Raw genomic sequence first — 14,904 nt, forward strand, 5'->3', positions numbered from 1 at the left:
ATTTACTAACCCATCCTTCTATGCCCTCATCCTAGTCATTTATAAAGATGACAAACACCAGTGGACATAAAACAGATCCTTGTGGTACACCACTGGTAACTGAACTCCAGGATGGATATTTCCCAACAAGCACCATCCTCAGTCTTCTTTCAGCTTGCCAATTTCTTACCAAAACCATTAAGTCCCCATCAATCCCACGTCTCCATATTTTGTGCAAAGGCTGACCGTGAGGAGTCTTCTCAAATGCCTTCCTGAAATCCATAGACACCACATCAACGGCTTTACCCTCATCCACCTGTTTTGTTACCTCTTGAAAGAACTCAATCAGGTTTGTGAGGCATGACCTACCCTTCACAAACTGTGTTGGTGTTGAGTGTCCCTAATCACCTTATTCACTTCTGGATGATTATGGATCCTATCTCTTATAACCCTTTCCAACACTGTACCGATAACCAAAGTAAGGCTCACTGGTCTATAATTACCAGGGTGGTCTCTACTCCCTTTTTGTACAATGGAACAGCATTTACTATCCTCCAGTCTTCAGGTACTATTCCTGGAGATAATGATGACATAAAGATCAAAGCCAAAGGGTCAGCAATCTCCTCCCCAGCTTCCCAGAGAATCCACAGAGAAATTCCATCTGGCCCAGGACGCATCTATTCTTACACTTTCCAGAATTGCTAACACCCCACCCTTGTCAACCTCAATCCCATTCAGTCTAGCAGTCTGTATCTCAGTATTCTCCTCAACAACATTGTCTTTATCTACTGTGAATGCTGATGAAAAGTAATCATTTCGTGCTTTACCTATTTCAACTGACTCCATGCACCAATTCCCCCACTAGCCTTGATTCACCCTCATCTCGCTCCAGTTGTTCTTTTATTCCTGATAGAGCTGTAGATAGCCTAAGGGTTTTCCTTGATCCTATACTCCAACAACTTCTCATGTCTCCACCTGGCTCTTCTTATCTCTGACTTTAGGTCTTTCCTGACTACCCTGACACTCTCAAGCGCCCTAACTGAGCCATCACATCTCATCCTAACATATGCCTTCATCTTCGTCTTGACAGGATATTCAACTTTCTTAGTAAACCTCAGCTCCTGCGCTCAACAACTTCCTCCCTGCCTGATAGGTACATACTTATCAAGGATCCACAGTAGTTGTTCCTTGAATAAGCTCCACATTTCAATTGTGCCCATTCCTTGAAGTTTCCTTCCCCATCCTATGTATCTTCAATCTTGTCTAATCATATTTTAATTGACTTGCTCCCTGCTATATTTCTTACCCTGTGATATATACCTCTTCCTAGTACAGACAAAAACTGAGACAATGGATTAGTGGTGCTGGAAGAGCACAGCAGTTCAGGCAGCATCCAAGTAGCTTCAAAATCGACGTTTCAGGCACAAGCCCTTTTGTGCCCGAAACGTCGATTTCAAAGCTACTTGGAAGCTGCCTGAACTGCTGTGCTCTTCCAGCACCACTAATCCAGAATCTGGTTTCCAGCATTTGCAGTCATTGTTTTTACCGAAACACTGAGAGAAGCTTTGTCAATTAATCTGCAGGGCACATCGCAAAGGACCAGAAAAAACAGTTATCATTTAAACTGCTGTAAACTGGAGCTAACGTTCCTACAGCACGGAACATTCCAGATAGTCCTGGAACTGTGTGACAAATAACTCAAGAGTCAATGAATATATCATCAAGTGTTAGAACGGGGGACATTAACATACTCTTCCAAAAGCCTTCAAAAAGTTCATGAACTTTGTCATTGGGAGGGAGATGTCTATCACAGTGACTCACCGCCAGATTTCTACACCCCGACTAGTGCTCATATACGATAATCAGAGCTTTAAATAAGGTGGAAAGTGAGAGCCTTTTTCCTGGATGGTGATGGCTAACACGAGGGGACATAGCTTTAAATTGAGGGGTGATAGATTCGCGACAAATATAGGGGTAGTTTCTTCAGTCAGAGAGTAGTAGGGATGTGGAACGGCCTGCCTATAACAGTAGTAGATTCGTCCATATGAGGGCAGTTAAACGGGCATTGGACATACACACTGATAATAATGGAACGGTGGAGATTAGATGTGAATCAGATTAGTTTCGCAGGTCAGCACAAAATCGAGGGCTGAAGAGCACTTAGTGTGCTGTAACGTTCTATATTCTGTGTTCTATATATGTACACACTCTCTCCCTCACACCCATAAGCACATCAACTCATCCGTGATGTTGTTAGCTTCACGCTCAATCATTCCAACATCATTCCAGCTGGCCTTGAATCTTCCCAACTTACACTCATCTACATCTCTCCTCCAGTTTTACATTTTTGAAGATGCTGTATGAATCCAACTTGCCATATTCAATAACACACTAATGACAAGGTTTGGAAAGAAATGAATGTGCTTCTCAGCTCACTGTATTTAGAAAGCTGCCAATCCACCCGTCATTCTGGAATAATTTGAACTTCTATCCCACACCTTACAATTCAAGTTAACTTCAAAGGAATTGAGTAATTTTAAAATGGTATCAAATTAAAATTTAAATCTGGTAAAATAATTTTTCCCCAAAATTACTTTATTTCTCAAAATGGTTCTATCAGCAGCATGGTGCACGTGAATGGCTCATTGTAAATGAACACACATTCAGTTTGGGCTCATTCCATTAAACCCTCAAACAGGTTCTTGGTTAATGAGGAATGTAACTGAAAATTCTAGAATCCCTACAGTGCAGAAAGAGGCCATTTGGCCCATCTGGTCTGCACCAGCCATCTGAAGAACTTCCCACTAGACCCAGAACCCCACTCTGTTCCCATAGCCACACATTTCCCATGGCTAACCCACTGACACTGCACATCCTTAGACACAATGGACAATTCAGCATGACCATTCCACCTAACCTGCATATGGGTAGACAGTGGGAAAAGAACTTTAGCAACTTGAGGAAACCCACACAGACAGATGAAAAATGTGCAAAATATACACAGACAGTCACCCAAGGTTTGAAACGAACCCAGGGAACTGGGGCTGTGAGACAGCAGTGTTAACCACTGAGACACTGTGCTGTCCATTTCTGAGAAGTTGAGGTGTAAAAAATAAGTTTCCACACTTGTTGCATAGTTTGATGTTCATTGTCGTTTGGCATTATAAGAAAAATGCGAATATTATCAAGGGGAATGTGTGATAGATCCCCATGGATGTATAATGAGAATAAGTGTTAATAAACAGGATATTGTGGGTGGCTCACTCTGGGTCATTCAAGGCTGTACTGAGAGTTTTCAGACCCAGCCCTTTGATCACAATCTCTGGGAAGGAAACCTCCTGGGACAGGCTCATGTCCATGTTGTGGGTGGGTCACTGCACCATTCCAGAGCAAATGGGACATCCATCCGAATGGGGGAGGGGATTTGTGGCAGCTCCAGGTCCTGCAATTGTTTGTCTCAGAAGAACGGTCTTTTAAAAACTGCTGAGTGTCTGTCTACCAGGATATGGCTTTGACACTGAGCAAGTCACTTTACAGGATCCCAGACAATTAGATCAGATATTCTTCACTTTGTTAATAACTGCTGTCTTCATTGTTTCATCACAGAATCTAATTTTTCAATCTGGTCTATTTTTCCAACTGATTCTACAGTGCACATGTCATTCTGGGGCTGGGGGATCCCTGCTCTCTGTTTCTGACACTCAGACACTGGTGACCAGATAGCAGAGGGGTTTCATCCCATTGGGGTATTAACCTCCAAATGTTTCCAAGTGTTCTCCAGGAGTTTACCCAACATGTTGTTTCTGTTTCCCAGACAGAGCATTGCGATGGTCCTCGTTGGTTCAGTCTCTGGGTAATGACTCCAGTGATTCGCCATTCATATTAAGGGTTAAGGTGGGGGAACTGCCTTCAGCATTGTGGCTGGGGATGAGCACGGTTGGTGAAGGGTGTCAGTCCCTTTGATCTTCTCAAAGGTGAAACCCACATGGTTCACCAGACTCACTCATCATCAACCATGTCCTGGTGAATACAAAGCCCCATGTTAATCGGTTCACCAGAGGGATCCTCACCTTGGAATTGAAGCTCACTCCCAGTTATTCAATCACAGCTCACTTCCCCCTGAATTGTTTCTCTCTTGTTGAGTTCCTTTCTCTGCCTGAAGTCGGCCGCATGTCTTGTTTACTTGGATCTAGTGGAAATCGAACAGAGGGTGTCTTTCTCCGGCATATCTAGGAGTTCAGATCCTGACACAATAATTATTCAACACTAACAGGAGGCAGATTCTGCAAACAGACAAAATGTTCAAAACAGTTCTTTTTTAGCTGCATGATTAATTTTTGGAAAAGAAATCTATATTTGCCAAAAATTATTGTTGAAATTTGAGAACATGAGAGAATAAGCTAGTTATCATTCACCTGAGATTTCACGATAAATACTAAGCTTGGGTCAACATTACCTTGCACCTAATGCATTAACTGTCTTGATGTCAGAATTTTCTATTGTTTCAATGAATATGAAGTTAGTTCTTCTATTGAATATAACTGATCAAAGAAAAATGTCTTTCGGGTTAAATTGCACCCTCTGGCTCACTGTGGTCTCAGAAGCTGGTTTCCGATATCCTTTTACTCATTTAACTTCATGTAGACATTGCAGTCCACACTTATTTCAAAGTGAGAAACAGAGCTGAGAGACTGACATCATGAACTTTGTGAATAAATCAATGTGGACATTGATTCTCCTCATCTGTTCCATTCCCGGTGAGTGATCATCTGAGTTGTATAATCAGATAACCAATGTTTCTTGAAGGTAAAAACAATGACTGCAGATGCTGAAAACCAAATACTGGATTAGTGGTGCTGGAAGAGCACAGCAGTTCAGGCAGCATCCAACGAGCAGCGAAATCGACGTGAAGGGCTTTTGTCCAAAACGTCAATTTCGCTGCTCGTTGGATGCTGCCTGAACTGCTGTGCTCTTCCAGCACCACTAATCCAATGTTTCTTGAAGTCCGGTGTGTGGATATTGCAGTGGAAATGTTTAAATTGCTGAAGATGTATAAAGGGATAAAGGCAGAGGTTGTGACACAATGGGTAACATTGTTATTGCCATGTCAAATGCTGAGAGTTTGATTCTCATTCAGCACGTTTTGCAAAGGAATGTGTATTCTCACAAAGCCAAACAGGTTTATTATCAACCTGCAAATCTTTCCAACATGCCCAGGGCAGGGAGCAGGACTGGCTGAGATTCCAAGTCATGGTTCTTCAATGCAGGTTGCCACCCTTCACATTGCAACAACTCAGGCAAGTGATAAGCTGCAGAAAACAGACACAGCATGTGCTTTGTCTGCCCCATGCATACCTGTACAACATTACAAAATGTACTGCCTCTCCTGAACGTACCATCATCCCAAGTGGCAGAGTCCCCAAATACTTCAGAGCAGCATTAATTATCAATTAAATAAAAAGGACAAATAATGTTGATATCAAATCAAAAATAAAGCATCATAATTATCTTAATTTGCCCAAAATTTTCAATGTTCAGTAACCACTAAAACTGGGGTGGAAATAAGCCCTCAAACAAAACATCTTGAGTTGGCTTTTATTTCTGTTATTTTAGTTTAGAAATACAGTTCATTAAGTTTTCATCTGTGAGGCTCAGTCACAAAAGCAGATGGACGTTTTACACTTCTCTTTGCATAACAAAGCTTTTTTTCCTTTCTGTCTAAGTTGAATCAGGCTGTTTACTATCTTTCAATCCCATTGGTTTCCATGTTACAATGTAACACTGCAATCAAAGTATTGTTCTTCACTGCAATCTCTCCACTAATGATTTTGAAACACTCAAGATTAAAATTCCCATGTTGCATGACTCTCGGCTACAACACAATGAATTCTGTTCCATGAAACCTTCCTGAAACATGGCTCTGACCCACCAACTTCATGCAGAATACTTCACAGATAGAAACCTGAAGTGTGCATCCCTCTGGTTTCACAATTCTCTTTCTTTCAAAGCTTCCTTTATCCAATAAGGTCTCTGTTTCCTGGCTTTCATCACCTTTCATCATTCATGTATCTTCCTCCCTTTCTTCTCTCTTCTCCATCTCTTCACTGAGGTTGAAAACCCCTTTTGTCATTTTGTTTGAGAATTCTTCCCACACAAAGGACGGTTCTCCCAACAAGCCCGTTAGTGTACAATTTATTGAAGTAAATTTACCACGTCATCAACAGGCTGCTCCTCTTCCACACCGGGACACAATGTGTCAGCATTTTAAGCATTTTCTCATTAAGCATCACTCAGGAAAAGTCAGTAAATAATTCTGTTATTTTTCTCTCCTCACACTGACAACAATGTGTGATTACAAACCATCCTGCCTTTACTGCCCTCAAGATCCTGCACATTGATGTCTCTCTCCCATTGTGAACCATCTCTTGCTGAACTTCAATTCTCTTCTTCTCCCATTTGAGATCTCCCATCTTCATCCTGGGTCACCTGTTGTATCTGCCCCATGAGCTTTGGAAATGTAGCCCCTGAGCCCACCATAAGTTTACACACAGCCCCTTCTCCTCCAGTCACAGTAAGGACCATTCAGCACCTGTGCCCTCCTTTCACCGATCCTCAGCCGACTCCAATCCAGGCCTGTCACTCAGGCTGCTCTCCAGGGGGACAACATTTCGATGATGTCACACACGGTGGAGTTAGAGCCCACAGCGGGCAGCACAAACCCAATTTCAAGATTGTCCCAAAGCTCGACCAGTGGGGAAAGAAAATATTCTGACTGTTTCAATCATTCCCTGGGAATTTGGAACAGCCTGACGCTTTGATAAGGGATTAACTTCACCATGAGCTAGATGCAATGGAGCTGATTAAAATGTATTAAGGAGTTTTTTTCCAGTCAAATTTCTGAAATATTGTCTGCTCCGTTTCAGATGCTTTATGGGCAGAGAAACACGTAACGGGAATTTTGGGAAGAGCGATCACAATATCTTGTCACTACGAGGCACAGTGGTACCAATCAAACACAAAATATTGGTGTCAAGGATGGACTCGTCAGTGTAAGTTTATAGCAACGACAAATTGGCCAAATGGGAGAATATCAATCACTGAAATAAAACACAAGGAATATTTCTTGTCACAATCAAGAATCTTCAATGGGGAGATGCAGGATGGTACAGCTGTGGGATTGAGGCTCCTGGCCTTGACCCAATGTTCAATGTAGAGCTGCACATCTCTGACGGTAAATGTTTCCGTGATTTTTTAAAATTACTCTCAGCTGATATGTCTGATCAGTGTTTTCTCCAGGAAGAAAACTAGACAAGTATTGAAGGATATTTGATCTTTGATCTCTCAATAATTGTTTCTTCCCCACAGAAGCTGTCTCTGTTCCTGGACTTCGATATTTATCCCCATTTACTGTCTCATGTTCTGGGGGCTCAGTGACAGTCTCCTGTGATTCTGCCCGGGGATCTCTCCCCATTCACTACACATGGTCTGAGAAGACCCCATCTCAAGATTCAAAGATCTCTGACACCAATAAACTGGAGCTACATTGTCAATCCTTCTCACAGCAACATCATCAATATTACTGCACAGCCTCAAATACTCAGGGAACAAAACCATGTGTCAATCAACAATGTAACAGAGAAGAACTGCAGTTATAAAATAAAAACCAATGGCATCGGTAAGTGTGATGCACATGTTTAATATCTCACTCTGCCAAACTGTAAGTTATAAAATGCACTCCACTTGTTTCATTGTCTGTTCTGATATAAACCAATACTCTGTCCTGCAGTTGGAAAATAAACAGGTGCATAAAATACTATCCACAGCATGTTGATGCCAGCATGTTGGGGGTTCCAGTTCCCCTTTGGGGTTAAAATTCAGCTGGATCCCACTGCCCAGCAGAGAGAAGTAATGCTGTGCTGTGGCAGGTGAGACAGTGTCGATGAGGTGACAAACTGAGAACCTGTTCCCCCTTTAGGAATGGCATCATTTGTAAACTATTTACAGAATAGAGGTTCTCCTGGTGTCTGAGCAAGCATTCATTCCTCAATCAATGTTATTAAACACAACCAGATTTTTGAGAGAATTATTTCAATGTTTTTGCTTGCATGCAAATTAATTTCTAGATATTGTTGCATTCCAAGAACAGAGACAGCTTCTGTGGGAAAGAAACAATTATTGACAGATTAAAGATCAAATATCCTTCAACACTTGGTCAATTTTGTTCCTGTATAAGTCACTGATCTGATATACATGTTTTACTTGCACATCCACAAATATCATTTATTGTATCCGTTTCTCCCGATGCGGTCTCCTCTACATTGGGGAGACTGGGCGCCTCCTAGCAGAGCGCTTTAGGGAACATCTCCGGGAGACCCGCACCAATCAACGACACCGCCCCTTGGCCCAATATTTCAACTCCCCCTCCCACTCTGATGAGGACATGGAGGTCCTGGGCCTCCTTCACTGCCGATCCCTCACCACCGGACGCCTGGAGGAAGATCGCCTCATCTTCCACCTCGGAACACTTCAACCCCAGGGCATCAATGTGGACTTCAACAGTTTCCTCATTTCCCCTCCCCCACCTCACCTTAGTTCCAAACTTCCAGCTCAGCACTGTCCCCATGACTTGTCCGGACTTGTCCTACCTGCCTATCTTCTTTTCCACCTATCCACTCTACCCTCTCCTCCCTGACCTATCACCTTCATCCCCTCCCCCACTCACCCATTGTACTCTATGCTACTTTCTCCCCACCCCCACCCTCCTTTAGCTTATCTCTCCACGCTTCAGGCTCACTGCCTTTATTTCAGACGTTATAATGGAGTTATGACAGGGCCAACATTTCCCCTGAGTTTTCACACACTCTCTCTTGCTCTCTCTCTCTCTCTCTCTCTCTCTCTCACCCACACACACACTGTCACACCTATGCACTCTGTCTCTCTTTCCCTCAAATACAGACACTCACAGCCTCCCTCTCCCTCTCTCCCTCTCCCTCCCACACTACACACACACACACACACATGTGCACACATTCAAATACACATTCAAGTCTGTGGAGTGAATTTACATTCTATTTTGTTCAAACAGCATAAATCTGAAGGCAGTCAATTAAGGTGACAGTTTATAAATTCCTACTTTCAAAAAAGACAGTCTGACTCCAGTTTGGGACACAGACTCTAACCTCATCCCTGTAATGTATTGTCTGAGCTGAGATGTCACTTTTTTTTATTTACTGATAAAACCTTAAGATATATCGGGACTGTGACTTAAGAGAAATTCTGGGATTTACATATTAATCAATGGAAACCTGCCTTCCCATTCTAGGTGATTACAGACTTATCAGCAATCTCAGTTTCTCTAATACATTGCATCCGTCATGTGACACTTTGATCTTTTACTTTTAAATCCTGTGCCCTACGTATCCTGCCCCACTGGCTTCCTGACAAAGGAGCAGTGCTCTGTAAGCTTGTATTTTCAAATAAACCTCTTGGACTATAACCTGGTGTTGTGTGGTTTCCAATTTTGTCCACCCCAGCCCAACAGCAGTCCCTCCACATCCTGAATCTTCTTGCCAGTGTCTCATATCCAGCAGACAGTGAGTGCTGAGCCTGAGTCTGAATGATAGTTGTTCCCCTCTCCAAGGAGACAGCTAGACATACGGCTCGGGATTGATAGTGATGGTTGATGTCTCCATCCCCATTGAACCAGTTTAACGACTGATCAATTGGGTCAATGGGCTGAGGAGTGCCAGATGGAGTTCATTTTGTTCAATGTGAGGTATATCCTTTTAGTTCAACACAACAGGATGGGACTTATACAATTAAAAGTAGGACCCTTTTAATTGAGTAGTGCTGTTGAACAGACAGACACTGGGATCTTTGAAATTTGCATCACAAGTAGAGAGGGTGGTTAAGAAGGTATTTAGAATGCTGACCATCATTGCTCAGACCATTGAGTGTAGGAGTTGGAACATCACGTTGAGCTTGTATAGAATGATGATGAGGCCACTTTTGGTTTTGTGTGTACAGTTCGAGTCACCCTGCTTCAGGAAGGTTTTATTAAATTGAAGAGGTTTCAGAAAAGCTCTACTGAGATGTTGCTGTGACTTGAGGGGTTGAGTGAAAAGGATAGGCTGGGACTTTTTCCCCTGGAGCAGAGGAGGTTGGAAGGTGACTTTATCGAGGTTTATAATATCATGAGGGGTATGGATAAGGTGTTTAGCAAAGGTTTCTTTCTCTAGGCTGGGAGAGCTCAAAGTGAGGGGTCATGTTTTCAAGGTGAGAGGAGAAAACTGTGAAAGGAACCTGAGGGGCAATGTGTTCACACAGAGAGTGGTCAGTTGCAACATTAAAAAGATTTGGATCAGTACATGAATAAGAAAGATTTGGAGGGATATGAGCCAAATGCAGGCAAGTGGGATTGCTTTATTTTGAGAAACTTGTTCAGCACAGACATATTAAACCGAAGGGTCTATTTCTGTGGCATATGAGCCTATGACACTGAATTGGGATAGGGAAGGGCAAAGTCTTGGGGTTTTTGGCTTTTCAATTACAGTCCATTTTCCAATAAATGTTTGTTTCCCAAAGACGCCGTCTGTGTTCCTGGACTTCAATTTTAGTCACAGCCAAATGTCTCACATTCTGGGGCTTCAGTGAGAGTTTGCTGTGAGTCTGCCTGGGGATCCCGTCCCATTCACTACACATGGTTTGAGAAGACCCCATTTGAAGATTCAATGATCTCTGACACCAACAAACTGGATCTACATTGTCAATCCTTCACACAACAACATCATCGATATTACTGCACAGCCTCAAATACTCAGGGAACAAAACCCAGTGAAATTGTTCATGTCTCAGTTCCCAGTGTAGCAGAGAGGGGCTGGAGTTACATGATATAAATCAGCAGCATCAGTAAGTTTTATACAAACATTGAGGCTGACACACCGATTCAATGTTTATTCAAACTGCTCATTGGTTAATGTTCTTCCATATTTACAAATAATTGCACTTCATCACATTACGACTCTTTGATATTTGAACAATTTTGGGCAAGGTGTTAATTTATTTTTGATAATGGGCAAAAGTGTAATAAAGCTCCAGAAAATGCAGAAATGCTGTGCTCCAACTTTGTGTTACATCTCACAGCTTTTGGAGATGCCGGTATTGGACTGGGGTGTACAGTTAAAAACCACACAACACCAGGTTCTCGTCCAACAGGTTTAATTGGAAGCACTAGCTTTCGGAGCACCGCTCCTTCATCAGGTGGTTAAGGAGGACACAATTGGAAAGCACAGAATTTATGGCAAAAGTTTACAGTGTAATGTAACTGAAATTATACATTGAAAAATACCTTGATTGTCTGTTGAGTCTTTCATCTGTTGAATACCATGATAGTTTCACTTCTTTCATGTGTAAATCACAAAACATTTTTTTAAAAGTTATATTCTCAGGTTAACTGTAACAATTGGTGTTAGTCAGATAATATGTTGAAGGTGTTAGACTGCTGTGATCCCTGTCTATGCCATAATGTTTAGACTGATTCTCATCTAAAATGTGAGTTTACAGAGTCTTACATGAATTCATGCAGTTTTTGAGCAAAGTACAATGTTACTCTTGTAAGTACAAATTCACCCCACAAAGGTAATGTATGTGTGTGTGTGTGTGTCTGGGGTGGAGGGGGGGGGCGAGTTGTGAATGTGAGAGAGAGTATATGTGTCTGTGTATGTGAGTGTAGCGTGTCTAAGTCTGTGAGGGGGTGCATGTGTAAGTGTGGGAGTGTGTTTGTCTGTAGGGGTGTGTGTGTGTCTGGGGTGAGGGGTTCTGAGTGTCTATCGGAGAGAGTGTATATGTGTGTATGTGAGTGTAAAGTGGTCTGTCTGTGAGAGGATGCATGTGGAAGTGTGTGTGTCTGTCGGGGTACGTGTGAGTGTCTGTGTATATGTGTGTCCGTGTGTTTGGAGTGCCTGTGTATGTGTATGTCTGTGTGTTTGGAGTGCCTGTGTATGTGTGTGTGTGTGTGTGTGTGTGTGTGTGTGTGTGTGTGTGTGTCTGTGTGCATCGGAGTATCTGTGTGTGTGTATAGCGCAATGGTGGTCACCTGTAATGTGACATGAATCCAAGGTCCCGGTTGAGGCCCTCACTTTGGGTATGGAACGTCGCTATCAGCTTCTGCTTGGCCAATTTTCACTGCTGCCTGTCCTAAAGTTCGTCTTGGAAGATGGTCACGCGAAGGTCCGAGGCCGAATGTCCTGGACCACTGAAGTGTTCTCCAACTGGGATTGTTGTGCGATGCCCATTCATCTGTTGCCATACCTTCTCAGCTCACAGCTTGTGTGTATCATGGCATGTGACCTGAGGGGATAATGGTATCAGACACCATCTTAGTCAGGGTCACATCAGGCATGACATGGTGATGGAAATGTGTCAGGGTTTGTAACTGATTACCTCAGTTTCAGCCCCGACCCTGACGTGTCTGTGGCTGTGAGATATGTTTAGGCCAGATGCTGTTATCAATGTCTTTTGATTTGTCAGTATTACAACATCCACACTTTGTTCTCATGTGACAGGAGCTGATGTAAAGACTACATCATTGGGTCTAATTACCATAGTGGAGGCAAAACTCCCAGTGGAAGCTCACCCAGCAATCACAGGATATTACAGGACAGAGCAGGGGCTGCTGGATCCCCCAGGAATACATTGTCCAGTGGGGGCAGTGACCAGCTCAGTGGCTGGAACTTTCTTTTATGTTTGACAATGAGGAGAAAGGAGATCTTAGTAATATAGTCCCATCCTACCTCAGGCTTTCAAATGCTTTAATACGATTGCAGGATCAAGAATGTCCAGGCAAGGAACAAAAACAAATTGTATGCAAACTAGATCATTACCATGTCTCTCCAGACAGGGAGAGTTATAGCAAAATGAATTCCACAAAATCCATTATTCACAACATGTCCTGAGGTCCCATTGATGAAGAGTGCTCTCTTGGTTGTCTGTAACTGAGACTCAGATGAAGCTGAATATCACCTTATGTCTCAATAGGAAGGGAATATACTTGTGACAAATCCTCAACAATATTACCAACAGCAACAGGAACATCGTCAGGACCCAAGTCTGTCGGGAAAAGGTAGAACAATTTCATTGTCGATATTTCCATCAGCATTGATTCCAAGTGAGAATAAGTGATTTCACTTAACGGCTTACAATAAGTTTCAATTTTTGACGATAATTTATCAGAATGTAAATGGGACCAGCATTCTGGCAGGCAGGTTTGCGACTGCAACACAGCTGCGTTTAAACTAAATCGCGGGGGAGGGGGAGGGGACAAACTGAAAGTTTAAGAAGGAAATTGAAGGGAAAGTTAGGACAAGGGAAGTCAAGAAAGAGAACTGTATCAATGAAGCAGAAAACTTAAAACGAATCATAAGGTTGAGTGAACTGGGGGTTAATAGGAAGGGTGAGGGCAGTAACAAATTAAAAATACTATACATGAATGCACGAGGCTTGAGGCTCTTTTGGAAATTGGCTACGATATTGTGGTGATAACTGAGACGTGGCTTCAAGTAGACAGGGCCTGGGAAATGAATATTCAAGGCTATACGTACTATCATAAGGACAGACTGATGGGCAGAGGGGGGTGGGGTGGCCATGTTGGTAAGGGATGATATTCAGACCCTTGCGCGGGGGGACCTAGAATCAGGGGATGTAGAGTCAGTGTGGATAGAGCTGAGAAATTCTAAGGGTAGAAGGACCCTCTTGGGAGTTATCTACAGGCACCCAAACAGTAATACGGATGTAGGGTGTAAGTTGAATCAGGAGCTGAAATTGGCCTGTCGCAAAGATGTTACTCCAGTTGTTATGGGGGATTTCAATATGCAGGTAGACTGGGAGAATCAGGATGGTATTGGACCTCAAGAAAGAGACTTTGTGGAGTGCCTCTGAGATGGATTCTTAGAACAGCTGGTGCTGGAGCCGACCAGGGAGAAGGCAATTCTGGATCTGGCATTGTGCGACGAACCAGAATTGATCAGGGACCTAGAAGTGAAGAAGCCATTAGGAGGTAGTGACCATAATACAATAAGCTTTGATCTGCAATTTGAAATGGAGAGGGTACAATCGGTAGTGACAATATTTCAGTTGAATAAAGGGAACTGTGGAAATATGAGGGAGGAGCTGGCCAATGTTCAATGGTGCAATACCTTAGCAGGGATGACAGTGGAGGAACAATGGCAGATATTTCTGGGTATAATGCAGAAGATGCAGGATGAGTTCATTCCAAAAAGGAAGAAAGATCCTATGAGGAGGCAGGGGTGGCCATGCCTGATGGGGGAAGTTAAGAAATATATAAAGTTAAAAGAGAAAAATATAACATAGTAAAGATAAGTGGGAAAATGGAGGACTGGGAAGCCTTTAAAGAACAACAGAGGATTGCGAAGAAGGAAATATGCAGAGAAAAAATGAGGTACGAAGGTAAACTGGCCAAAAATATTAAGGAGGATAGTAAAAGCTTTTTTAGGTATGTGAAAGGGAAAAAAATGGTTAAGACTAAAATTGGGCCCTTGATGACAGAAATAGGGGAATATGTTACAGGGAATAAAGAAATGGCAGAAGAGTTGAATTGGTACTTCAGATCTGTGTTCACTGGGGAAGACACAAGCAATCTTCCTGAGGTAACAGTGGTTGAAGGACCTGAACTGAAGGGAATTTATATTTGCCAGAAATTGTGATTGGAGAGACTGTCAGGTCTGAAGGTTGATAAGTCCCCGGGGCCTGATAGTCTACATCCCAGGGTACTGAAGGAGGTGGCTCGAGAAATGATGGATGCGTTGGTGATTATTTTCCAGAGTTCGATAGATTCAGGATCAGTTCCTGCGAATTGGAGGGTGGCTAATGTTGTACCACTTTTTAAGAAAGGAGCGAGAGAGGAAGCAG

General features: G+C 42.8%; 1 protein-coding gene across 1 annotated transcript in view; it reads left to right on the top strand.

Moving 5' to 3' along the window:
• Positions 1-12,727, top strand: part of LOC140467124 (polymeric immunoglobulin receptor-like) — a 46,465-nt gene extending 33,738 nt beyond the window's left edge. Inside the window, 6 exon segments of the mRNA XM_072563191.1 lie at positions 4,668-4,733; positions 6,894-7,076; positions 7,079-7,210; positions 7,345-7,588; positions 7,590-7,654; positions 12,543-12,727. Coding sequence (XP_072419292.1) covers positions 4,668-4,733; positions 6,894-7,076; positions 7,079-7,210; positions 7,345-7,588; positions 7,590-7,654; positions 12,543-12,727 — 875 coding nt within the window.
• The last annotated feature ends 2,177 nt before the right edge of the window (positions 12,728-14,904 follow it).

Source organism: Chiloscyllium punctatum, chromosome 45 (genome assembly GCF_047496795.1).
Source record: "Chiloscyllium punctatum isolate Juve2018m chromosome 45, sChiPun1.3, whole genome shotgun sequence".
Lineage (NCBI taxonomy): Eukaryota > Metazoa > Chordata > Chondrichthyes > Orectolobiformes > Hemiscylliidae > Chiloscyllium > Chiloscyllium punctatum.